The 27385-nt window shown below is 39.2% G+C and overlaps 1 protein-coding gene across 1 annotated transcript in view; it reads right to left on the bottom strand.

Moving 5' to 3' along the window:
- Positions 1 to 27385, bottom strand: part of MBP (myelin basic protein) — a 110429-nt gene that overhangs the window by 6158 nt on the left and 76886 nt on the right. The window contains exons 4-6 of the mRNA XM_030966163.1: positions 12501 to 12931; positions 2806 to 2832; positions 330 to 437 (exon numbers count right to left, since the gene is read on the bottom strand). Of these exons, the coding sequence (XP_030822023.1) occupies positions 330 to 437; positions 2806 to 2832; positions 12501 to 12931 (566 nt within the window). The remainder of the gene's footprint in view (positions 1 to 329; positions 438 to 2805; positions 2833 to 12500; positions 12932 to 27385) is intronic.

Raw genomic sequence — 27385 nt, 5'->3', positions numbered from 1 at the left:
GATTTATGTCCATCTTGAAACAGTAATAATTCCTTAATACTGCCAGTGTTAAAAGCACCAGGACAAAACCTGTATATGGTGAAGCTGTATAACTGACATGGTTAGCATTTGGCTATGCTAATGGAGGTTCACATGCTTTTTTGGTAACATTTCAGTATTGTTTGTCTTCTAGGTAAAAATTATTTTTGTATTTGGATGGCATAATGAACTCAAAGGGCACAGTACAATTTGAGGCTTGAAATAAAGGATAATGATTGGGGAGTGTTTGTTTACTGATGGATTCTAAAGAAAATATTTCATTTTGGTGCATAAGAGGAGGGGAGACTTACAATGTTCTTGAAGAAGTGGACTACAGGGTTGTCATCAACAGGCCGGCCATGCTGAGATCTTGGGGGGATGGACCCAACGTGGTGGCTGACCCTGGCTGCATGTATGTCCTGAAAAGCAGAACAGGCACATGGCCCAGTCAACTGGGAAGGACAGCTTATCAGCCATGGCATGAAGAATTGTTTTCAGGAGAGAAGAGAGGAGGAATATGCCTTGGGAATCTACAGAGATTGCCCCCTACAGTTGTCAGTGCTGTGAAATGGCAAATGCACAGTACGTATAGGCACATATGTTGTGCATATATATGGATGCACGTGTTCTTAATGTTATAGCCCATTGTGGAAATTGGGTCTTGAGGCTCTTATTAGAAGGCTCTTATTGGAAAGTTCAAGTAACAGAAACCATGTCGTTTTCCTTAAATAGGAAATTTTTCTTAAGTAGGATCATAGACTGTGATTTTAGAAAATAAACCAAAATAGAAAAAACCTTAAAATTATGTTGGATCATTCTGCATGGGGAAGCAGGAATAGATCATGTACCATTTTTAGTTCCCAAAGACTTTGTAACACTCATGATCTGCAAGAGCAATGTTATTTTCAGAACGAGGGAACCAAGTGAGGCTGACAATTTCTATTTCAGTAGGGCTTTCTATTTTCAGAAGGGCTTCCTGAGCAGAAGTCCAAATGAAGTCAGATATTGATTTCTGTTGGGAAAAAACTAACTAATGCACAGAAGTTTGGCTGATTTTTATCAGGGTTGGTTTTTTGCATGCTGATATATGGGCACTTAATTGTTTAAAAAGCAGGAAAACCTGAATTTTGGATCTGTGAGATCTCCATAGTGTCAGATAGTCAGTCCTGCTTATTAATCTGCAGCAGTTTCTACTTGGTCGCTAGTTCCAGTGTTGCCAAAATAGCCTCTGCTTCCGTGGTTAGGAAGAGAGAGTCAGTTACTTCAGTCGTAGTTTTGTCTTCTTACTCTACATTCAAATCACTCTTTGAAAACTGCTGACTACCTTGTATTTAGGATAAATATCATGGTGCTGCAGATCTGATGGGCTATGAATGAATTGCCAGAGAAATGGAGAGAAATTGGGATAATAAGGTTTTAGAATCTAGACAGGGTTGAGTTTCTTGATTTTGGCGTTTGACCAATTATTGGGTTCTAATAACTTGGCTTATTGGAAAGGTTATTGTGCTATAAATACAAAGTTTCCTCTGCGTGCAGTGTCACATGTCATCACAGGCTTTGATTGTCTCCTGTCTTAATGTGTATGAAGCAGTAGCAAATCTGAAGTAATTTTCAATAGTGTTCTGGGTAAGTTTCTTGGTGTTTAAAATAAAGTGCTTTCCATTCATATTGTCATCAGCAAACTTCATCTGTCTTCAGAACTTTTGATATTATTACTTATTTGTGACAGGTAATTTACACATTTCTGCTCAATTCATTGTTGAAATTACTCTTTCACCTCTAGTTTTCTCTTTCAATTTTTGAACTCCTAGGGACAGAAAACAAAATCCAATGGTATTTTTCAGAGACTGCTTTTGTTTATGTAATATCTGTAGCTGTTAAAAGATAAATTCTGATGGATTTGAAATTAAAAGAGAAATCTGATTTATACTGCTATGATGGGCTACTGAGATGGTTTGATATAAGTGGACCTTTTTGAATTAATTCAGTGTAACAGTTACCATGTGTTTCATTAATGCATTCAGATCATCACTATTTACCTTTAAATATGCTTTAAGTGCTTAGCTTTAAATAATCTTGTTAAAACCTTACAGGAATAGAGAAGAGCAACTGTGTTTTAGGAAGGGATATAATTTGCTTCTTATTTCTTTGTGTTACTTGTCTCTTTCACCCAGGGGCTGTGGTGAGTTCTCCCCGCACCTCTTGCAATGTTGTTAAGAATTTCAGTCTTGAGAGCATTGCCAATAAAATACATCCTTGGCTTCCATATAGATGTATTTTGAAATGTACTTGCCAAGTGTGTGAATTCAGAGCCCTTGGATATTGGTGGTGAAGTTTAAAATGGAGGTGCCTCTGTTTGTGCCCTTAAAGAAAGTTTAAAAGTACCATAATTCTTCAGTAACTGATCAGAAGAACACTCAGCTTTTCCTGTTCCTAGTTAACGTAAATGAAATGTTTTACCTCAGTCAAGGATCTCAACTAAGTCAACTCTGCTGCACCTTCAAAAAAGCCAAAAGGAACCCTGAAGATGAATGATCTTAGTAAAAAAGATTTACCAGTACTAGAAATTTAAGCAGTAACTGGGAGATCTGATGACAAAAACACAGTTTTCCAACTTCAATGTGAAATCAATAGTTTTAAGGATTAATAATCTAAATAAGAATTCTTTAAAATGTACATAAAATACCCGCAGTTATCCTGTAAGGGGAGTGATTTTTTTTAGAAATATTTTGTGGGTTTTTTCTGGTGATGCACAGGAAAATAGCATTGTTTTACTGTGTCACCTACCTTGGTAGTATGGTGGTATGTTGGCCACTAAGACAAAAAAAAAAGAGAGTAACTGTGAATGCAATGCAAAGAGAACATGCAGGTATTTTAAGTTTCAACATTAGCTATACATTGGAATTGCATTCCCTGTGTTAGCCATGTACTTTCACATCAGGCTAATTACATTTACTGGCATAACCTGTATTAGTACCTTGTAAGAGCTGTTAATTTAAAATTATTTAAAATTAATTTGTTAATTAAATAAATTTAAAATATTTATTAAAATTAATAAAAATTAATAAAATATTGTTCATTAGTTAACATTAATTAACTAACAATATGGGCTCCATTTGGGGTTTTGTGCAAGGTTATTACATTTCCAGTTGACCTGAAAATACCAGAGTGTGTGTGTTTGTGTGTGGGTGTGTGTATATTTGTGTGTGTGTGTATATATATATATATATATATATATATATATATATATCTAGTGTTGTGCAACAACTGGCTCTGGGTATAAAATGATAAAATGGATACAGTTAAGCAGTTACAGGCTTTTTTTTTTCAGTCATGAAATCCCATGAAATCCATCCCTGACTTTGCTTGCTATAAACAGGATATGTCAGATCTTGCAACTCAGATGCATTGGGGAGGACTTTTAAATGCATATTATAATCTCTCTGAGGGCTCTCACCCTCCACAAGAGGATTGCTTACAGCTGAAGATTCCATATGCATGTAAATAGCTCTTAACTCCTCATCAGTCTGTGACTGTGCCAGTAACAGTATTAAGTTAGTTTTGGAGTGGAATTTACAGCTTTTTACAGTTCCTTTTGGTATCACTATTGTGTGCTTTTATTGCATACTTTAGAATGTGAGATGAAAATCTAAAGTACGCCCCATGTTGTTTTTCAGCTAGCAAAATCCACACATATAAAATATGGAAATAACCGATTTAAAATGCAGTCAAACCAGTTAAAGATGGAAAACAAAGGGCTTTTTCATGGGTTCAATGGGTTTCATGGTTTCCAACAGCTTTTCATCACAAGATACCTAACGAGTTGCTGTGCATGAATTTAAAACATATCATACAAAATCCACACATTTCAAATTCACATAGACATGAAAATTGCATTTAGATTGTCTTAGAAAACCAAACTGTTCCACTGCCTGTAGGTTGTCCATAATGCTTACCACCCCCACTAAGACATTTGGAACTGTACTAGTAGACTAAAATTATCCTTTAAGCATTATATGATGAACACTGTGCTGTTCTATGGGAAGAAAAAGCTGAAAGTTCAATAGGGAATTTGTGAGCCACTCAGCTGATTTTGTGTTAGTCCTTGAAACAGACTCTGAATCCCAAACTCCAATGAAATTCCTATCCAGGTTCAAATGTAGGTAGTCAGTATGGTTTCTAAATATGTATGCCAAACAGGAATTGAGATGCATCCTTTCAATAAATATATATACTTTTTCTCTCTTATTTTAATAATATGGAAATCTGTGATATAGTTTAATGAGAAATCTGGCAGGCACTTGAATACAGAAATTGCTTCATCTTGGGGTTTGGAGGGGCTTTGTCCATGGGGCTTTGTGTTCCTGGGCATGGCTGACACTTCATCAGAACCTTCCAGTGCTGCTTCCCTGGCTCTCACCAGGCAGCGACAGAATACACAGCCCACATGAGATGTATTTTTCCATGCTTGTTCCAGGAGGAATGTAACTTCTGTGGGCATGCACTGCTAAATCAGAGCTGTGGTAGTGTTGGTTCCATCTTTGTTCACATACAACCCAGGCAGCAGTTTGCTCTTGGTGGCAGTGTTTGTCCCAGGCTGTTCATGACTTGCTGATCTGTTACCAAAAGCAATGGGAATGCTGACGTCTTCCCCACTGTCTGATCTGGTGATGACATTATAGTTAATTACCTAATTCAGCAGGCTTTTTAAATCACTTTAGGAAGGATGAGCCACACATCCTTGTAATGGTACTGTTAATTTTTACTAATGTGGAAGTTAAGACAGAAATTAAATTACTTGCTCAAAGGTATAGAGGAGAATTGACAGGAAGAGAGATGTACAATGCAGGAGATCTTGCCTGTCAGGGTTGTGCTGAGATCAATCTTGTCTAGAAATAGGTGATGAATGAAAAGAGGAAGAATTCTTAGAATGACAGGAATAACAAATGTGGCAGTAGAGATGACTGAAAAGTAAGAAACACAAGGAAGGAAACAATGGAGAACACTCCTGTCAAAAGAGGTGCCAATCAATAATCCAGAACCACATTTCTCCATAACCCCATTACCCTTTAGTGCCTTGATGATTAGTGTTCATAAATTAGCAGGTAAAAGAATTACTGGGGAAAAAAGAAGAATAGGGGCAGTTTTTCCGGAGAGTTCTGGTTTATGATGGGACTCAAATGGGAGACCAGTGCCATGGGTTTTTTCCCCATGTCCAGTTTATTCCATTGTTGTGACACTTGATTAGTGGTTTCAAAGGCAAAACCCAGTGCTTTAATCTGACTTGGCTTTTTTGAAGCATTTTTTCTGCCTAGAATGAATGATTTTATTCAAATATTCTTCATGACAGAAATTCTTTATCTGCTTGGACATAGTCTCTGATGCATACTCAGTATTGTTCTGTTATTGTTCAAGTTGGTATCATGGATTAAATGACATGGATTAAACTTTGTTGAAATGATCCATGCTTTGGGTGGGGGTTTTCTTGGCGGGATTTGTTTTGGATTTTGTTTGAGAATCATCTCCAGCAAAAAAAAAAGACTTTGGCTATTAGATATTCTCCAAGTAGCTTCTGCTGCCATCAAACTTCACAGCCTTTAGGACTTTACTGTACATAGGCAAGATATGGAAGGCATCCTGCACTGGTATTCACCATGATCAGTTTCTACTGATCACCTCCATATTTGGTGGAGATGCATCTGTTTGCTGGTGTTGCTACAGCAAAACAATGTAACATTCTGGGCTATGGGTATGGCCACTGGTAAGAAAGCAGTCATTTATACAATTTTTAGATGTCCTGTTCCCTGGTATTTTCATATAGTCATGAATGTAATACAATAAACAAGATGGGAATTATTTCAAAAACAAGGCTATAAATACCAGGTGTACACACAATCACTTTCCAGCTGCTGGCCAGAAAAATGTTACTACAACCTTGATTTCTGGAAATCTCGGATTGCACGTACTCAATCACCCACTCACCCACAAAATATTTGATCAGTTCTCATCTTAGAGGGATTGGCCCAGTTCTATTTCTTTTCTGCCTTTAATGGGTAAGCAAGTGACAAGCTAAACTCTCATACAGGTTGTTAAAAGCACTATTGCCTGTCTCAGCATTACTGGTACAGAGAGTGTAATAGCAAGGAGGGTTTACTCTTATGAAATATTTAGACATGGCATGGTTAATAGAATATTTCTTTGAAAGAAATACATGGGAAAATTTCCAGTAATACTGTTAGTATAAAACAGTAGTGGAGAAGATGGACCACTCCAAACCTGAGGCTCATACAGTTTCCAAGGTACATTAATTGCATGATGTATCAAAAATGGAGAAGTAGATGCATCATAAGAATTAGTTTTTAATTGATTTGTAAAAAATTCAGTAAAATCACCTGAAAATGGCAGTGGACGATTTCTTGTGCAGGTTCGAAATGAAACCAAGTAACTTTGGAGTGTATTGTGTCTTAAATGGAGACCATTTCAGGAACATGGTGAGATATTTTGCATCAGTAAAAAAGGTGAAAGCCAGCAATTGTTACTAATGCTATGTGATGACAGAGGTACAAAACAAGGGCAGAGACAAAAAAAGTAGTAACTTTTGCTCTGGTTTTCTATCTGGAAGCATTTACCATTGTGTAATCTGAAAAACCGCTGAAGTACAGTAATTTATTTTGGCATTCTAGGATGGAAAGGGCTAAAGCTAATGCAGTTCTTCATTTGCAAGGAATGTGATAGAAAAAGCTAATATAGCAGATTTTAAAATAGCAATTTTTTACTTATCAAACTGCTTCATCTGCAGAGAAGTTAACATTAAATTGTTCTTAGGCAGAGAAAATCCTTGTGCTAAATTTTTAATAGCTGTATTAGACCATCTGTATGTACATTTTGGCCATCTGTATGTACATCCCTGCCTGTCCCTTGCACTTCTTTAAACAAACACCCCCCTCTGAAATATGGTTTTAAAATTAAATCCAGACTTTACTCTCAGCTGGGCTGAGGGGCCATGCAGGTGAACAAGAGAGGCATGGCTGAGAACAGCTGAGGCCAATTCCCACCAGAAGATCCCAAAGCTTCCATCAGTGCCCCTCCACCAGCTCTGCCATCAGGCTCAGGCCCAGGCAAAGGGCACCACAAGCTTTGAACTTCACCAAGTGCTTAAAAGAGTCCTTGGAGCTCTTCTGTATGCAACTTACACATACTACTGTTATTATTATATCATATTAGTGGATAGAAGACTCTAGAAATAATCAAGCAAAGACTGAACTGAAAGATCCTGTTAGAAGCTTAATGAAAGGGGAAAACTTTTTCGTGTGGAGTGATTAGAAATAGAGATCCTTCAAATGTTTTAGTGGATTAATTTGTATTTTAGCCTGAACCTGTTACTAAATACATTTCTGAATGTAAAAAACATATAAAAAACAGTAAAAGCAGTGAAGCACACAGGCATTCTCCCAGTCATGATCTCCTCTTTAACTTGTGAAACAAATCAGCAAGCCCCAAATACTTTGTCCCATTTCTAAACAAACCTTGCCATGCAGCTGATGTCAGGTGAACACGAAGCACCACTAATACTTTACCAAAATTTAGTGCTTGCACTTTGAAGTACCACGTAAAGAGCATTTAACCTATTCCCAATTCCCAAATTCCTCTAGTACCTTGTAATGATTACTTCAATTAGTAGCTTCCTTGAAAATGCAAGTTCCAGTGGATTAAATAATGTGTTAATTATTAGGCACAAATAACATGTTTATGGTCATAGCGGTGTTAAATGAACATGTCAGCGTCAATCCCATGATGGTGGCTCCTAGGCCCTTCACTTCTCCCATGGTGTGTGTGCTCACCGGTTGGTATTGCCTTGTTTTGTGCAGGTGATTTTTTTTTAAACCAGGCATATCTAAAGAAGTCTGAGGTTCTACCACTGCACAAGCTAAATGAGCTTCAGACTGGCAGTTCTGTTACACTTATTCATTTTTAGGCTGCTACAAATGAGAGGCCAGATTCAGTGAGAACATCAGCTTCAGGAGCTTTGGTTATTCCAAGCCTACCTTTTCCTTCCAGAAGGAAATCTCTCTATTCCCTTCTGTCCAATGCACTGTTCTAACTGAATTTTGCAGAAGGACATGCAGCCTCTTAGTGAACTAAAAACCTGTCATGTACAAGTAGTAGTTTGTTGCAACTTCTGTTAATGGATTAAAGCATTTAAAACAAATTAAATCATTAGTACACTGGTTTTTGTGATATAAACAGTTTAATGAATACATAAAGCACATAAAAAGCGAAAGATTAAAACAAAATTATTGCTACAACCACTATAAACGCTATAAAATTTTTTTACAAGCATACAGCTTGCACAGCAGGTTTTACAAAACAGTGTATCACAAGCAATACCACTCCCTGAAAACTAAGACTTGGAAATTAAAATCACAGTAAGTATTTACTTAAATCACATCATATACTAGTCAGACTAGCACTGATTTTACTGCTTTTCAAATTCTTCATGGTGCTGTAGTATACATTAAAGCTTCCACAGGAAATGTGAATAGAGTTCAAGTGCAAAAAAAAAAAAAAAGATTCTGATTAATTTATCCCTCCGTGGCACTATTTAAAACTGTGGTTCCTAAACTTTTTGCCTTTGCGTGATTATCACAACCGTTTTTGTAGATCCCCACTCCAGCAACTGCTTAGCTCAGGAGTGGATTTGGAACTGCTGATTCAGAAATGCTGATCCCAAACCCTGGTTCTGCTCAAGCTGAGAAGAACTTCAGCCCAGTGCTGCTCCTGCCTTGTATCTGTCTGTAGCATGGGGAAGCCCCATCTCTATATTCCACATTTCTTGAACCCAAACACACAGAAGTTGGGAAGGAAATACAAGAGCAAGGCTTCATTCAGGCAACAGGAGACAGTTACAAGATGGCATACCAAACTGAAGCAAAATGTAAAAGAGAAATTGATTTAATCTTTCACTAAGTCTTGCCTCACCTATTATTTACTGTCACTCACATATTTTGGTTTGTTTGATCTGTGTCACAAGTGTAGTTTAAAGTTTAGTACGTTAATGCAAAATGTTAAACCAGGACAGAAAAGTTCTTGTTTCACAAACCAAACTTAGTAGAAAAAAAAATAAAATCATAAACATAAGGATTACAAAACAACTGCATCAAAGAAACAAAATAGCAGTCAGTACATACTGAAGTTGAATACAGGCTCAGAATCTAGGAGGCACAAAGAACATTTGATAGTTTTAACAAACTTGCTTAGACAAATATTCTATAAAGATTAGAAAGGAAATAATTTATTGTTATGCTGCTACTCTCTCTTGCATGCTATTTAAAATGTCTGCACCACAGTTTCTTTCTGTCACCATTTAAAATTCTTTTTTTTAATATGATTAAATTTGAGCTGTGCACAACAACAGTTTTTTTTCAAATATTCTACCTTAAAAGTTTTTCTTAAAAGTACAAAATTCAAGCTGGTTTTAATTGAGTTTCAGCTATCCAAAATCTCGATGGGATTGGGGGAAAAATGGCAAATGCACTTGCTGACCCTTAGAAGAAAAGGAGTATTTCTGTACATTCCAGTATTTCTATTTTTAACAACTCCCATGGAACTCCCATGCAATTTAACTTCAGAATTGCAGAGCAGGGGAGAACCTGCTCCACATGAGAAAAGGAGGCCATGAAACAGTCCCAGCATTGTTCTCACCCCACCTTTCTGGACACAATAGTGAGTATTATTCATTAATGTACTTCTTAGCTATGGATGCAAGAAGAAAATGCCTCCACAAAGAATTTATAATGTGTTTTGCTTGAATGTCAGCCCTAAATCTGTACAAAGAGCAAGTGTTGTCTTTGCATTCCAGTGCTTGCTGGTGTGGGTAGTTGAGATGCTCCCACTGAGGCATGGGCTGGCTGAAAAAAGGAAGACTGCAAGAACGCAGCTGCAGAATTGCTTTGAAATGCTTCAAAATAAAGAAAAAAGTGCAAGCAAATAAACAAGCCTTTTCAAGCCTTTTGAAATTCATCCTTTAAGGTGCTTTTAGTGGTATCTTATTTATCAAAGACCTGTTTACTTAGTGAAGTCTGGAATACCGCCAAGGGACTTCATTCTACTTTGGCTGGTTCAGGAACACTTTCATCATCTATCAGTGATCCTCTACAAAATTCAGCAAATGGCAACAACTATTTAGGGTGTAAGCACGAATGAGCCATCTAGATTTCCTCTGTCTACTCTTGTATAAATAAATGACACCACAAGCCTTTCTTGATACAAGAAACCAAAAGGCATTGTTTCAGAGGCTAAATAAATAATATTTGAAATGACTGTGCCACTTGCTCAATACTTTCCACACTGAAGCCCTCCCACAAAAGAGCTTCCTAGGAATGTCTCCTAGGATGTACATCAATATTATCATTGTGTGGAAGAGTGCTAGAGATGCTTTGGCACTGGAAGTCCTAATGTGACAGACTTTTGCCCAAATAATTCAACTTCTCTGTGCTTCCAGCTCAGATCTGCAAATCAGGACTCCGTAACTCTACAAGTAGTTGTTCTTAAGGGGAAAAAACCCAAACAACTACTTCTGCTTGGTAAAAAATGTCAGAAATGTCCATAATTCTGTTCTGTTTTGCAGACATTTAAGTTCTTCAAAATAGCATTTTACAGCAGAGATAAAAGACATAATCTCCTGTCCTCTCATACATAATTACATCAAAATCTATAGAGAATCATTGCAATCATGTTCACACCAAAGGATAAAATACAGACTTTGTACAGTTGGCAGACATTTCTTAGTCATTACTCCTAAAAACTGAGATGATTGGTTTGATTTATTGCCACGCAGGAATGCACATACCTCTGTATATTCTGTCTGCAGAATCTAACTTTTTGGTATTGTCACCTTGGTGTACAAAGAACATTTCATACACTATTTTTCATCAAGTAACACAGTACATGAACAAAACAGCAAGAGTTGAGCTGGCCAACCAGGACCCAGAAAACAGCAGCTGGGAACAGTCTCTGTTATTTGCAGTAACAATAAGAAAAAAGGTTTTCTTCATGCTCACAGCAACTGCTTGTTGCATTTATGATCATTACACACAGGAACATTACACACAGAAATGTTACTACAGAAAAAACTGCCTGGCTGCTAAATCTTTGTCAATAGCATTACAGGTCCCCGTTGGTAAAGGTGAGAAATAAAAAGAACAAAACACCCAGCTTGCTTAGTACCGCCCACCAAGTGTGAGAAGCTTCTGGTTTTAAGTTTCTTAGAGTATTTTTCATCCAGTGGTCTCTACATTAAAACAACTTTTCAAGGAAGGGCTCTTACATGTTGTGCTCCAGGTGTGAAGCTGTGAAGGACACTGAAAGCCATAGCTGTGGGACCACCACAGATCAGTTTTACACCACAGGGCAGTTTGTGTCCTGTCCCAGTGCAGCACTGAGAGACAGCACAGATCACAGGCTGGAACACTGAATAGACCTCAAAGGTTGTCAAAGGATTTTCAAAAATTTAGGCTCAGCCAGCAACTATGAATGCTGCTTTTTGCAACATACAACTTGAGCAACAACAAATTCAGCTAAAAGAAAAGTTTTACAGCCCTACAGCAGTTCCATTCAAATGCTTATGTAGTGTATGGACACACAAACACAAGACTCCACTTATCACTTACATGGCAAAAGGTACAGTGAAAACAAATTAAACTTTGCCACTTGAATAATAGTGAACTAATATGCCAGCTGCATAATTTATCAGAGGAGGCAGGTATCCTGGAAAAGGGAAGAATTTAATTAACAGTCTTTCATCAATGCCCTTGGTTTTGAACTGATAGTGTAGAAATGGCTTGTTATGCAATTTCTAATATGAAATGCTTGGAATAAATCTCAACTTCTTGTCAGAATAAAGCAGCTGGATTATTTTGTACATCTGGGATTCAAGATAGTATCTGTCAAGCCGTCTCCCCGGCAATGCTGTCAACTGACCTTAAACATACTCTTGCACAAGCAGGCTGAGAATTTTGCCATAATTCCTTTTCTAACATCTATTTCCAAGGCTGCCCCTCAGTGCCAAGATATGTAGAGATCATCTTGCATTTAGTGCTCTCATCCAGCTCCCTTTTGCAAATATTTAAGAACAACACACAAAAGCAGACTGAAGTTTCTCTAAATGGCACAGCATAGAAATGCATACAACATACAACATTAAATGCTCATAAAAATTCCTCCCAATAATGTTTCTAGAGCCCCCTGGATTTCTAATACTCCATGTTACTACCCAGAGTAGCTCCTCTTGTGTCCCAGATCTTTGCTTTTTTTGCTGTTGCTGTTTTCAGTTTAAAGCCAAACATTATATTACAAGTACCATCCCGCTGGCTAGGTCAACTCTTGCCTTATAGCAGTGAGACCCTTCTTTCAGACCCACCCTTCCTCTTTAACTGTACTGTGTTTTGCTGTAGCCTTGCAGTTCTCTATTCCTCAGAGCTCACCTTGCCCGAGCCCCGCCGGGGAACGTGCCTTTCACCTCCAAAGAATCTGCCCAGCGAGTCAAGTAGACCCGAGTCTCTGTGCCGTGGGGATCCATGTCTGGCATGGTCTATAGTGCTCGCAGATGCCAGTTTTGATCCGTGCCGGAAAGAGGAGCGTTTTTGTGAAGCCATCAAATCCGAATTCTCTGAAGCTGCTGCACTGTCCTCTTGGATGGTCTGTAGCTCGTCTGACTCTGAGGGCCGATCTTTGAAGGTGTTGTCTTCTCTTCCTGGGGCATCTCGGGAAAAGAGGCGGATCAAGTGGGGGCGACCAGTCCTGTCAGCTGGGTTGGCCTCAGGCCAGGCATTCTTCGGGTCTGCTGTGCCTTTGGAGTCTGTCACCGCTGGGCTCTTCGTGGAGGTCCCATTGTTCTGGTTCACATCTGCCTCTCCTGCAAACAACAAGGATGAGATATGAATACAGGCCTGTGAAAAACAGCCCTGGAACAATGCTGCTTTCTTTCCCTTGCCTTGAGATGCTCATTTCATACAAAACCCTTAATATGTGCAGTTGTAATGAAACTATGTTCTCTTCCAGCCTTAAAGAACATTAAGTTATCTTGGAACTGAAACCAGAGTGATGTTCTCACACAAATTTGCAGTAGTTCTAGGTGATTTTTTGGGGTGTGTGTGTGTGTAGGTTTTGATTTTCTTTTGTTTTGTTTTTTTTTTAACACATTTATAAATAGACTGATAGATTACTTGAAACATAACTGAAACTAACTTTATTCACATGGAAGGCTTGTGGATGAGGAGACTTTCAGTGAGTAATCAGAATTCCTGTACTTTCCCTTGAGGTTTGCAACTCTATGCCATCCTCCAAAGTGGGGGGGAAAAATCCCAGTGACATTGCAGATCTGTGCTTTCACAAGTGGCCGTTCCCTCTCCACGATGTCAGAACTTATGGCCTCATTTGGAATCCCTCGCTGTAACTACAATATGGATCAAACAAGCAAGTGAGGGGAAGGGGTTTTTGCCCCACTATTGACATTTTCCTCCCTTCAAAAAAGAGAGCACTAAACTGCAATTTCTGCTTGGCCTCTCATGACAGTTTTTGTCCATGTGTGATGATCCTGGTACTCCGGGTACAATGTCCTGGCATTGATGCTGAAGGCCTAAAGCTAAACTATCCAATTTGTATTTAGTGCTTGTGAGAAGTGACAAGAACAATTACCAGCAACTGACAAGCTTTTTTTCTTTTAGCCAAGAAAGGTGCCAAGACAGACCCCTGTGGTAAGTGAAATGCCTGCTGCCTTCTCCAGAGTTGTGTTCTGATGCACCCAGTAAAGCCCCTGAGAAGCATCAGCTGCAACACACTTAGCTCTTCCTTCACCTGTAGTAGCTCCTTCTATCAGTGACAGAAAAACTTATGGAGGTTTTGATGGTCTACACCATGACTCCTACTGTTCTAAAGGAAACTTCACCCACTGAATAATATGCCTTATCGCCAAGGAACATCAAAAGAGAGTTAGTAAGTCACTGCTTATGGAGTAACCTTCAGCACAGACACGTCCCACATATTGTGTGTCAGAAATGTCTTTTGGAGTTAAGGGGGCTCAGAAATTCAGAAGTAAGTTAGTCATGTGTTACCTTCAGGGTCTCCTAATTACCTTTTTACATCCTCATTTGATTTGGTCCTTGTTGCTGTGGGAGGGACAGGATCTGGCAAATACTGCTGTCTTTTCAAAGTACTCTGGGCTCAAGCACTTTGCTGATTCAGCAGAGCAATTTTAGACTTGACACAGTCATTTCATGTGGTTTCACCCATCCACAGGGCACTAAAGAAATATTTTCTTAGGCTGAGAATAATTCTGAAATAATTTTATGGGTAACAACACAAGACAGCACAATGACGGCTTCTGCAAAACCTGTAGGTAGGTTACAATTGGTTTTAATAGCCTACTACAGTTTTTCATATAAAAACATAAAGTGCAGTTTTGCTGTGCAATTTTTTATTTCTTTTCTGAAAACTAGCTAGAAAATGTTCAAGAAAAATTTCTTAGGTTAAATCATCTGAGAGTCTCTCAGGAATATAATTATTTAACCAGTGCCTAACTGTCACTGAAGACCTCATTAACGGTGAAAATATTTCTGGCAACTTTGGAATTTGAGTGTTCCTGAAAAGATGCTCTCAAACTTACTAGAAACTACTAAGAGACCCAAATAACTTTCTTAATAGAACAAAAGGAAAGTAACTAACTTGGATGTGTGACACATTCTGAAACTGCAAAACATTTTAAACAGCGACCCTAAGCCTAGGTTCTATACCATAATACAAATCCATTCAAGGACAGAAAAAGAAAAGCAAACAAAAGAGTTATTGTATTTAATTAAATGCATTAACAAAACACCAGAGCATCTGCATACTAATATTTTTTTCAACAGTTGTTCTTTGTGCCTCTGAATACGGGTATTGGTAAGCAACAAAGAAGGGTATTTGTGCAACAAAAGTAGCTTCTCCCAATGCATACCCAGTGAGCTATAAAGTATAAATCTTTCTGGAGGCTTTATCTCAGCAGTGAAAGCACACATTTAATTTTGCCTCTAAATTTTCTTCATGCTTATGTCTTCTCTAATATATAAAAACATGTAAGAGGGATACTGTTAATATTGTTGCTAACTAATCAAAGTCTTCCAGTGCATTTGGAGAGACAAATCACTTTAATAATGTCCTCAGGACATCCAGAATTAATGGACTATATAAATGTATGCTTATTTGTTCATTTAAAAACAAATATTCACACTTTTATTAAAACCTATTGCAAATGCTGTGTATAGCTACTATTTTTTAAGTTGTTTTTCTTTGGAAGATAAAGCTCTTTCTTAAAATAGAGCACACAACCTGCACCATATCACTTGTACAAGAGAAAATTGCCCAGGGAGGAAGAGATCTTAGGCACTTTTCTGCTAATCCTTGTAAAATGAAGTACAGCAGGATGCATTGCCATAGGCATTAACTAGAAGGCTATGGAAATGTCTTCTATTTATTTGTAAGTTCATATGGTCCTTGAGAGCTGCACAAATGAGAGCACAAGAAAAGCACCTCCTCACATTAGCCCAAAACCAGCCAGAGGGAACAAGACTCCAAGTGACTTGCAAAAAGAGGAATACGGATGGACAAAAAATTCTTAGCACTCTGTTAATGAAAAGAGAAAGTCCAAAGGTGCTTTCAAAGAGACAATAATAAATCCAATCCTTCATTGTCCTTAATAGGAGTTAGGTCCTATATAAGTATTTTAAAATTACTGCGGCTTTGGTGCTTGATTAGACAATGATAGTTTATCCCATTTCTTGAGAATGAAAATAACTATTTTCCCCAAGCTGCTAATTGGCTGGGACCTCTCAGCCCAATGCCTCAAACAACTCCTCTCAACAACCACGGAAATTTGTTCTATGCAAAGGACAATTTCCCATTGAGAGACGTCTGATACAAATATCCCTCCCATGGATCACTTGGAAGAGCTGCTCTATCACAGTCCCTCCTTGAGTCTGCAGGCTGCTTCCATACAGAGGACAGCCTGGAAAGACATTGTTAAGCTAGGAGTTTTAAAAAAGATTACAAGTTTTTCATCTCCTCCTACTCCTTTCCAGTCTTGCTTTCTTGCAGATACTTGTAATTCCTCTCACATTCCTATTGCTGCTCCCTCTACAAATGCTGTAAAACAAAAGAGGAAGATGAAGCTGATAAAAGCTGAAGTACATTACCTTACTTTGGGTTCTCAAGAGAGGCTTAGATCAACAGTTGCAGCATGTTGCAAATACTGATTATACATGACAGCAGCTTAAATATTCGTATGAAATCTTAAGTATTATTTACTCATTACAGATGCCAGAAAGCACATTAATCAACGTTGTAACACCAAATATTTAATACACTTTATCGTAAGGACAGGCTGCTGTGATCAATTACACTTCCTTTTTCTCGGCCTTCTTAGGGTATGAAGATGGTAATTACTGAACTTCTAAATCAACTTTTCATTTTAGCATAAGTCATCTATATATATAAAGCACTGTTTTTCAGTGCTTTCAGAAATATAATCTGTATTTGTCCTTTTCTACCTTTTAGGTCCCCTCTTTTCTATAGATGTCAACTGGATAGTGAAATACAATGCAGTATAGTCCTCTATTCTGAGTTAAGTTTATTTCAGTATTTTTACTGAAATGCTGACAATAAAATATTGGTTAAAACATCTGACTTTTTGTATTGATTCAGCTATGTTTAGTGACTTGAACAACAGAAGGTAACACCTAGAAATTAATCAACTTTGTCACAGCTGAGATTTAAAGATCTCTGGTAAGCCATAGCAATAAGACAAATGTATTAGTAATAGGTTGCCTTGCATTATTTAAGAGGCTGAGACCACTGTTTTGGAACATGTGGCTTCTAATACATTTGTGGTAATATCAGGCACTTGAAAGAATAAAAGGCCAAAGAAAAAACATCCATCATCACTACATACATGTTGCAGCTGAGGATATCTGGGTTCCAACTCTGCGCTAAGATAATTTCACAATCCAGCTCCTGGTTTGGACTTTTACTGCAGCACAGCCCACAGCAGAATAGCATGTCCCCAGCCATTAGGCTTCACTACAGAAGTGAAGCCTATTTGGGGAGGAAAGAATTATGTCTCTATTGTTAAATCTGAACTGCAAAAGCTTGATTCATCATCATTATGCTAAGACACTGCAGACAAAAAATGGCTCTTAGCCTAACTTCTCTAATATGGTTAGAAGGCAATATGCCATCAGACATTTCAATTCACAGACCTAATTACTGGGTTTGTCTGATGCTTGTCAAACGGTTGGGAATCAATTTTGGACAAATATTTCTGTTTGAAATGGATGGCATGCAGTATAATTGTGAAACAAACACTTGGTCATAGCTCTGAACACAACCAGAACGGATGTGCTGGTGCATTTAGCCTTTACACAAACATTCTCCCCATTTTCTAGCAGAGTGAATTCAGAGAGAAGTGCCCATCTATCTCATGATGCAGATTCACATGAGTTTAACACTTCTACTGCACTTAGCCAAGAGATCACTTCCATTACAGCTTGCTCTCCTCCCTCCTTGCAAAAGCTTATCACTTTCAGGAAAAAAAAATCCACCCAAAGGCAAATTTTCTCTGTAGCTTCAGCATAAGTGAAGGAATTATATTTTTCTGCACAAGAACTTTGGCTTTTTCTATGGGCTAACCAAGCTGCAGACTAAACCACCACAAAAATGAGAAGCCACCTGCTAAGTATAACATGCACTCCTTTGATTTCCCTCCCTCACTTCTTTCATTAAGCATTTTACAGCATATAAAGCTCTTACCAGACTATAATAAAAAAGTTGTGAGGGTGTTTCCATTCCACTGATGAGTTGAGCACATTTCTACACTGATCTGCTGAAGCAGTGAATAAGGGGTCTGCTGGGGCATAACTTTCCTTACAATAAAACTTAGTACTAAAAATACAGTAAAAGGTGAAAAACCTCACCCGGTCCACTATTTACTTCTATTGAATTAAATTTGAAAAATACAAAGTTTAGTTCTATACTACATCTTTGGTCAATAAGGATCAGTGGCTGAGCCTGCTGAAAGTTACTGCACTGCTGTTGGTAAAGGCACAACACAGGTTTAGACATTTAGACTACATTGTTGTAGAACTTTCATTCACTGTGGTGAATGAAAGTTCCACTTAACATTTTACAAGAAGTGCCTGACAAATCCTGCTTTTCCTGAATCCCTGGTACCTCATGGAATAGCAGTTCTTAGCTGTTCCCTGCAGAAAGCCTTATGCCCCCTAAGAGCTGATGCCAGACCGAAAATTAATAGGTCAAATAGGATCTATTAATTGCTAGACCTCTGCTAATACCCAAGTCTTGGCACAGCTTCTCTCAGACTTATGAAAGATCTCATTTCTCCAAGCCCTCCCTGGTCCTCTCCTGCTGAAGAGCAGCTGCTGAGGTAGCAGAGTTTGGCCTTACAGCAGAGCTCACATGAAAACACAAAAACGTTTGATGGAGAGGGGGAAAATGTAGTTCACATCCTGTTATGGAATCAACTGTCTTTGAAGTTGACACTTCAGCTATATTATTTATGCTCATATTTCAAAGAAAAGTACTGAATTCTCTCAGGTAGAATAGGAATATGTACTTTTTAGCATTAACAGAATAGGAATATGTACCTTTTAGCATAAAATTATGCTGTAGGGAAAAACCTGAAAATTGCATAGGAGAATGTAAATTCTTTCAGATACTAACTACTACAGTATGAAAACATAAGTGTGATTCCTCTCACTCTATTTCTGATACTATCCAAAACATAAAAAAAAACCCCAAACCCTCAAACATTTGACATACTTTAGCATCAATTCACAAGTATTACGTATTTTACTAGCTAAGAGAGTAAAATCTCTCCTGAAACAACTAGCAACCTTCTTCCCAAAAGGCCAGTCAATGAAAAACTTGCTGTAGTTGTATAAATAAGTATTATTAATTTTGCAAGTTCAGTACATCAATCAATAGCCTGATTTTTTTTCCTTTCCTCTTAAATCGGCTAGACTTCATCATCCTAAAGTATTTAATATGTAACTGTGAACTACTGCTTGTTACAAGAGTACCAGTTTCATGATGAATACATCCCTTAAGCATTGCTCTGCAGTAAAGCCAGCATTTTCTGGGAGAAGGATCTCTGTAAGGTGCCACTGGGAATTGTTGCTGTGGTATCTTTTTTGGTAGGGTAACTATACTGACCTTTTAAACTTACCCAGTAAAACCATAATGCAACCAATCAATGATTAGGTGAAAATACACAGCAATATGACATCTAGCTGGAATGGTGGCATTCTGATAAACATGCCTAAATCTTATTTTGTGAATCAGCAAACAGTACATAATTTTTGGTTCTGCTGACAACTTCATGATTTGAGAGGGCTGGTTCTGTGAAATGACTACAAAATAAAAAGTAGAAATTAAAAATAGGCTGTATATTCATTGCAGCTTATGTTCAGCATTATCATTCTGATGAAGGCAATTACGTTTCAGGGTATCAGTGTGTAAAAACTAGCAATACTGTCTGAGTCAGAGATTTTTTATACGTCAGGACTCTTCTTGCTGGAAAGCTTTTCTGTTTTTTCACCAAGGCACACACAACTCCTAGCATCTGCATGTCAGAGATGTGAAAACACTTCCAAGTCTGTGCAGTAATAACCCACAGTCCATGCCCAAAATCTGGATATTAATGGGAAGCATGTGTGGTTACTGTGGGCTGAAATGTGTTACTATCCCATTACCCACTGTGAGGGCTGCACTCCAGGAGCCAGATGCCAGACTTGATGGAAGAAAAACAACATCATACCTTCCCCAGATCTGTACACCCTGTATTGTTTATGTCTTTAAGAACTCTCTCTCCGCTGTGTTCTTACTGAAGAAATTTAGCCAGTCAGTTCTGCCATGTCAAGGAAAGAGATGAAAGCAAAGCAGTCAGCGAGGCATTTCCAACCACAGGAATCAGAGCAGCAGTTGAATACCAGCTCCCTGTGCTCTCCTGTTACTGCTGATGCTGAGGCTTAAAACCAAGGGTGCAATAGACCTTTTTTTTCTTAAACCTACTGTGTAAGTCATATTAGATTCAATATACAAGAAACTAGCTGGGAGGCCTAAGTTACACATCATCTGTCACTGCATGGTGCTTAATTTCCTCTTCATCATCTTTCTAAATGGGCTATGTATTTCAGCAATTCAGTGGAACACCTTCATAAGAAATTACCAGTGATTCAGCATTGAATAGGACTTCCCAGGGAAGTGATGGAGTCACTATTCCTGGAAGTTTTCAAGGAATGGCTGAATGTGGCACTTAGTGCTGTGGTTTAGTTGACATGGTGGTGTTCAGTCAAAGGTGGGACTCAATCTTTGAGGTCTTTTCCAACTTTAACTGTAGGAAAGACATTTTGTGCTGTTCTTGTGAGCCAGCAAAGGTTTCCTAAAGATAAGGAAAGCCCCATATCTCTCTTGAGGAAGACACCAAGGCTATCCCCATGACAACGTGATGGAAGAGATAAAGTTAAAAGATTCGGACTTTAGCTGGCTCACAGAATGACATGGCTCCTTGTTCACCTATTGAGAACTTTGTTTCTTTCTTATGACCAATGGGCAGTGAAGTGTGTCTGTTAAGCAAATGTAAATATCTTGAAAAACTATGAAGGCAAAATGTTGCTATAGTAAATCTCTCTTATACACCCTTCTGATGGAGTCTTGGTGCCCTGCACCGTGTCGTGCTCTATAGCGACATTCTGTGACTGGGAAAGAGAAAGTGGCTCAGGACTGTTACAAGCCTTGTGGGTGTGTAAAGTATTGTTTGCTTCTGAGGACAGGTAAAGAAAAGAAACAAGGAAAAAGAGGCATTCAAAAAAGCAAAAAGCATCCCTTGAGCGAGAACAATTTTTGATCTTCAGACTGTAATTAAAACCAATCCACTTGACTGCAGAAACTGCCTTGCATTCTGCATGCCTTCACAGAGTTGGGCACTTGGGTATCCGTGCCTGTGGCTCACAATGAAGAGCTGAACCAAAGCCCACACGGTGGCCTACCATTGCAGAGGAATGCAGCAGTGTAGGCCTGGCTCGCTCCCTCTCGCTCTTGTTTTCCACAACTTCTGGCACTGCCTCCACTTGCTAAGGCTTACAAAGGCCAGTACAGAAAACAAAAGAGCCTGTGGTTGAAAACCAGTGGGACTTGCTATGGCAGAAATTTGGAATCTATGAGAAGCATGTGGCAATTCTCCACACGGCCTGCAGAGAGGTTTTTAAAAAACTTCAACAAAGAATTTTATCCACCCACCAGTTTCAAAGAAAAACGTTGCTTTGTGTTACTAGAACATATAGGTTTGTTTTAATCTCAAACATCTCACAAAAGAGCCTCCCACAGCAAAGCGAGCTGGAGCATCATTTGTAACAAACAATTTCATGTACTTAAGGAGGAGAAAATAAATCACCTGCTGACCCATCAGCATTTGTATTCTTTAAAAATTGTGCCACTGACTAGTATTAGACAAAGATTGTTTGATTATTCATCTTTTCTGCTTCAGTTGCACTGAGTGTGAGTAATTGTTAGGTTGTAAAACTTGGATATATCCCCCACCCACCAAAGTATGGCAAAATGAGTAGTGCTTCCATCAGACCTCACAACTTCCACTATCTTTTGTATTTTCCACATCAGTTATGTTTTACTGGAAAATAACCTATTTCCATCAGTGTAACTGGGTACCCAATAATACTTTTTTTTTCATAATACCATTGAGAAACAGGGCCTTAAAAGCAGCAGAAAAAGAAATGCAGGTGAAATGAGTGAGGTGAGAACCAGCTGGTTCAAAGAAGTTGTTCAGAGCATGATAAGCAGCACAAAAAAACTCAATCAGTAGAATATTTCCAATCATGTAGCACCTCCAATGAGGGCCTGATAACACTGCTGTGTTTTTCTTGACCAGGATTTAAGTGTCTGGGTGGTATTTCATTGTTTAGAAAGTATAAACTGCAGAAGAAATACTCTTGTAATAAGTTAACCAAATAAGCTACCTTTAAAAACCATGGTTTGATTGTGACCACAGGGAAACTACATACAGCATAAGGCTATAAACTCCAATTTCAATAAGCTGCATTTCAGTTCTACAGAATAACAGTGTTCATGTGTGTTAACTCCTCCTGGGACCAACTAACCCAACTAAACCCAAACAGAGCCCCAAGTACTGTAGAGGAGATTTTCGTATGTTAAACAAAGAGAGAATATGAATGTTTTTAACTTCCTCCAAAATAACACATTAATTTGCTGGTTTGAGGACATAACTTCAAAAACTTTGTTTTCCAATACAGCCTTGTATAGGGCAGGTCCAGGCAAAAAGCAAATTACAGGAGTATGGCAGTCCTAGAGAGAAGAGTGCACAACACAAGCCAGGTTTCTGGAAGCTGTGAATCACCTGTAGGATGACTGTAATCAATAAGCTTGACATTTTCATGCATCCCTCAGGTGTACATTGCCTTATCTCTGAATTTCTCTATTTTGCCCTAGTATATTCTGAACTGAAGCTTTTAATAGCACAAGTGACTCCAGAAAGAGAGTCATGGTTACAGAATTTACAGTGATGGGAATTATGCTGGTAGTTTTTAGAAGATTTTTTTTTTTCCCCCAGAAAATTCTGCAGTACACCACAATGGTATAGACAACACATTCCGAGTATGACGCACCTATTTGCCAGTATTTCTAAAAATATCTGAAATACCTGGGCACAAATAGACTTTAGAAGCCTACAGACTTTATAGGTCCTTTACCATTGTGCTGAATTCTTGTATATGTAAAACAAAATTGGAGATGTGGCTCTTCAGAAGCTGACAAAACATACCTCCCAAACAAACAAACACAAGCCAAAAAAGATGGGGTAGGGTTGTTCAAGTCTGCCTAAACTGCAGCCCTTTACAATCAGAACAAGTCCACAGCCATTAGTTGCTGTCTGATATTTGGAACTGATTCACTTCACTTTGGAGCTGATTTTCACCTGAACACCTATGATGAAAGGTCAGAGGAGCAGAAGTGAGCAGGAGTTTCTCCCAGTCACACAGAGTTTGTTCACAGAGCTTGTCACATCTCAGAAACGGATGGATCGCTGTGAGTGTCCCTGAGCCTGTGAGAGGCAGAAGCCCAGGGGGGAGCTCCCTGCCCCGGGAGGGTGGAGAGGCCCAGCTGTGCCCTGCACATCCAGCTGTGCCCAGGAGGTGGAAGATGAGCCCCCTGTGTCCTGGGGTATTGCAGTGACTCACACCTCCAACTTGACCCGGACATCTGAAGTGGAGGAAGCTCACATTCCAGTGGGGACAAGAGCCACACAACCAGCTGCATCCATGAGGTGGAAGACAAGCACCCCTGTAGCCCTTTGGGGAAGCAGAGGAGCAGGTCTTCAGCTTCACCTCCAGTTCAAGATGCTGGCATTAAGAGGAAGTCCCTTTCTCTCATAGACACTGTACCAGCCACAGGCAACTCCAGGTCTGCCTTTGGTACGGATGGTGAGAAAGTCATTCTGCCTAAAACATCAGCAGCTGATTGCTAATTTTAAGAACACAGTAAATGCTTTACAAATGTGTCACTTCAGGGATGTTCAGCACTCCAGATGTTCGTTTTTGTCTACTAGCAATGCTTACTCTAACCAGATTTTAAAATGTTTTCGTGTAATAGTACGGGATTTTAGAAGGTGACAATCAAGCTGATAGCTCTGAACTCTGAAGAGAAACCTGACAGCCAGGTTACTCAAAGGACAAATTCCACATGCCATATCCAAAGTCAGCAGAGAAATCACAGCTGAGCACATTTATGGCAGGGATGCTGCTAGGGCACAGACACCCAAGGATGTGTTTGGCTGCTCTCACAGTTTAAAGCCTCTCTGCACCCCTGGCACAGAAGCACTCGAGGATGCTGCACCCTGATCACTGCCTTGAACAGAGGGAACGGGATTTCTGCTACCATGCTCTGTCCTGCTTGTCAGAACAGCTTTGTCTGGAAGCCGCACAATGGAGAATGTCAGCACAGACCTAGGAGCAGAGCCATGGAATTGCTGTGGCAGAATGAGAAGAGGATATAAAAATATTGCAACACATGCAACAAAAGGCAGGTAGTTTGCTAAAATACTAATTATTTCAAGGCCTTTACACATTTACAATTATTTAACTTTTAAAATTTTTTCAAGGCCTTTACACTTTTACAATCAGTACAATAGAACTCCCAAGAGTTTTAGAGGTAGTTTCGATTAAACAGCAAAAATAAACTGTGTAGAGACTTCTGAGTGAAGCTATTTCCAGTGAAGAAATTTGATAACCAAAGAGATATTTTTCAGAAGGGAACTCTAATGTATTCCTGAGCAATTGATATGAAATTTGATTAAAATATGTGCCTGCCTGGCAGACAGACTGAAAGAAAACCTTATTCTAGAATTTGTCATAGGGTTTACAGGTTCACCTTCTTCATAATTGCCTCAAGCGAGCCCTAAAACCAGAAAAGAAGAATACTTGAAACCAAGCAAATCAAACAATGAATCCAAAGGACTAAAGCAGCCTGCACTGATTGAAGTGGCACAGGGCCTAACAGCAGAGATATTACTCCACAGAAATACTAACAGAAAGCTGAGAATAAGATATTCAAAAGAAAGATACCAAGGGAAAAAAAAAAGATGATTGGGTTTTTTTTGGTGATAACCTGAAGACATTTAAAGCTGGATACAAATCACCTTGTCTGTCTATCCTGCAAGAAATGACTAGTATTTACCAGAGAATAAAGAAACATTACCAGCAATCACATGGAAAGACTTTACACTCCAAGATGAGCCACAGAATCCACAGCCTCATGTGTCTAGATTCAAGACCTTCAATCCTGAAGGAAATGACAGTGTTTGCACTGGTCACACCATTCTGCTGTTCTCTCTTGTCAAGCACTGTCTGCCTCTCTGGCCCCCCGCAGTTTCCAGTCCTTCCTCCCACCTTCCCTTCCTTTCCCAAGGCTCCTGGACCAAAGGAGCTGCCATCCAAACCACTCTGCTGTGCTGCCTATCTGACTCCCAGGAGCTCCAGCTCCACAAAGATCATGATCCCTTGCCATGCTGCTGCAGGCTTTGGCAGGCTTCTTGTGGACCAAATCCCAAATTGTCTCTGCACAGGAATTCACCTCTGGAATCTCTCCTTTTCGTAAGGCCTGCCTACCCAACACCAGTCAGAGCTGCCAGAAGCTAGTACAAGCAGACAACAAATACTCACCTCTAAACCAACTACAAGAGTCACAAGATTAAAGTGCTACCTCTCCTCACCTACTCTGTCAAATGCTTACAACCCATACGTGTTCTTACGATGTTAACACAAAACATCTAAATCCAAACAGTCCCCACTTGGAAAATAAATACTGCACAGCCTTCTGCCCTTTCTCACTTGCTTCTGCTGCTCTGGGTTGCTGACATTTGTCCGCATCAGCTAAGAGCTTTCAAAGAAATGTCAGGATACACTTCCCAAACACCTTTCCAGCAGCAACCCTCTACAGCTCTGGTAACAGAGCACCACTGGATCAGCATCTGCTCACAGCTCTCTTACACCAGCATTATGTGTTACGTGGTTGGTACCACAGATTGTTGATTTGCTTTGGGGAGTTTGTCTTTTCTGCACTGAAAGAATAAATATTTAATTTCTCATCCTTCCCAGTGAAATTTAAATGGCTGTGCTAACACAAATATCATACACTGCTGCCTCCTCTCTGTCCCAATTACAAACAGGGTCCTCCCAGTTTTGTTCTACAAGCTCATCTATACAGGTAGTGCATGAAAGGAAAACAAAACATTTCTATACTGGCTGAAGAAGGGAGCAAATTACAAGATTTCCAGAGTAGCCTAGGCCAGGGGTAGGATTTGTACAGCATGAAATCCCACATTTCTAAAAGATGAATTTACATGGTGTTTGATAGACTGAGAGAAAATGTGGTCTGTTCACACATCAATTTAAAATCATCTATTATTTCAGCGGGATTTTACCCAAGATACACTTTGCTCTTAGTCAGAAAAAGTTAGGGAATCCCAAATCTGTTAATGTAACACCAGATAAAAAAGTCCATTTCACCTCTGAGCTAAGCATCTGTCAAAACAGCCTTGTATATATCTGCTCTAATACTTCTAACCTCAGCTGTTCTGGGTCTTTAGAAACTCCATTCCACTCTCCATCATTATAAACAACATCCTACACTTCTAAAAATATTAAAAAATCTGTTCTCATCTATACTAGGCCACATCAGACATATTTGCTATACACTAACAAATCAATGATTTCAGATTATGAACAATGAAGAGGTTTTTTACATTAAGAAAACCCAACACTTTCTTCCCCCACGCTGAACACTTGTGAGCTGTACCATAGCGCTAAATGTGACTCAATGCTATACGAAGAACAATGGTGACAAACTGTATAAAACCGCGGCAGTGATCGATGGTACTTCACACAATATCTGCTTTTCAGCAGCAGCATTCTAAGAGTGAAAAACTGCTTGCACAGTACCAAGCCTTGTACCAGTTCGTGGGAGTTACTGCTATTAAAAAAGGAAAGAAAGAAAATAAAAGAATTCACAAACTTTATTTTGCTATTTGAGTACGTATAAAGTCACTTTTCATGTGATGAGGAAAGCACGCTCAGCAAAAAGAGCTGTTAACTCTGAAGACTAAAATGGCAGTATGATTGAGCTACACAATATTTTAACAAGCAAGAAAAGCTGTAAGCATATTTTTTTTCCCAAGTTTTCTTTGGGTATGTTTCTCTCAATCCACCCAGCAAGCATGAGGATGAGTGAAAGTACCACTTATAGAAAAGTTCACGAAGAGCCTGAGAGCAACTCAGTGGGTTACACCAGAATGACTATCACAACTGTACACAGAGGATGCACACAGCACACAGTCCTGCTCGCCCAAACTTAGGGTGCAGCCCTAGGGAGGCAGGTGATACCATGTCTGCTTTCTGCAGGCAGAGGTTGCTCCACTGTGCCCAAGGCCAGCAGAACTCATGCTGGAGCCCTCAGCACCACGCTCACCCCACTTGGCAAACCTGGCTAATGCCTGGCTTGGTGCTGCACTGACCTGGGACTGGCAGCCTCCACCTGGCACTTTCCTGGGTGCAGCAGCCCTGTGCCTGCTGGCAAAAGGCTCAACAATTTGTGGTTCTGGGCCTGTGTTTGCAGGATGACCATCCACTAAGCCATTTCAGAAATAAACAAAACAACTCCGCCTTGGTTTTCTCAGCAGGAAGTTTTCATTTTTCTGCCACCTAGGAAGTTGTGCAGACAAGTCACAGAAGCTAGA

Source organism: Camarhynchus parvulus, chromosome 2, assembly GCF_901933205.1.
Source record: "Camarhynchus parvulus chromosome 2, STF_HiC, whole genome shotgun sequence".
NCBI lineage: Eukaryota > Metazoa > Chordata > Aves > Passeriformes > Thraupidae > Camarhynchus > Camarhynchus parvulus.
This window is presented reverse-complemented; position numbering and strand designations above follow the sequence as displayed.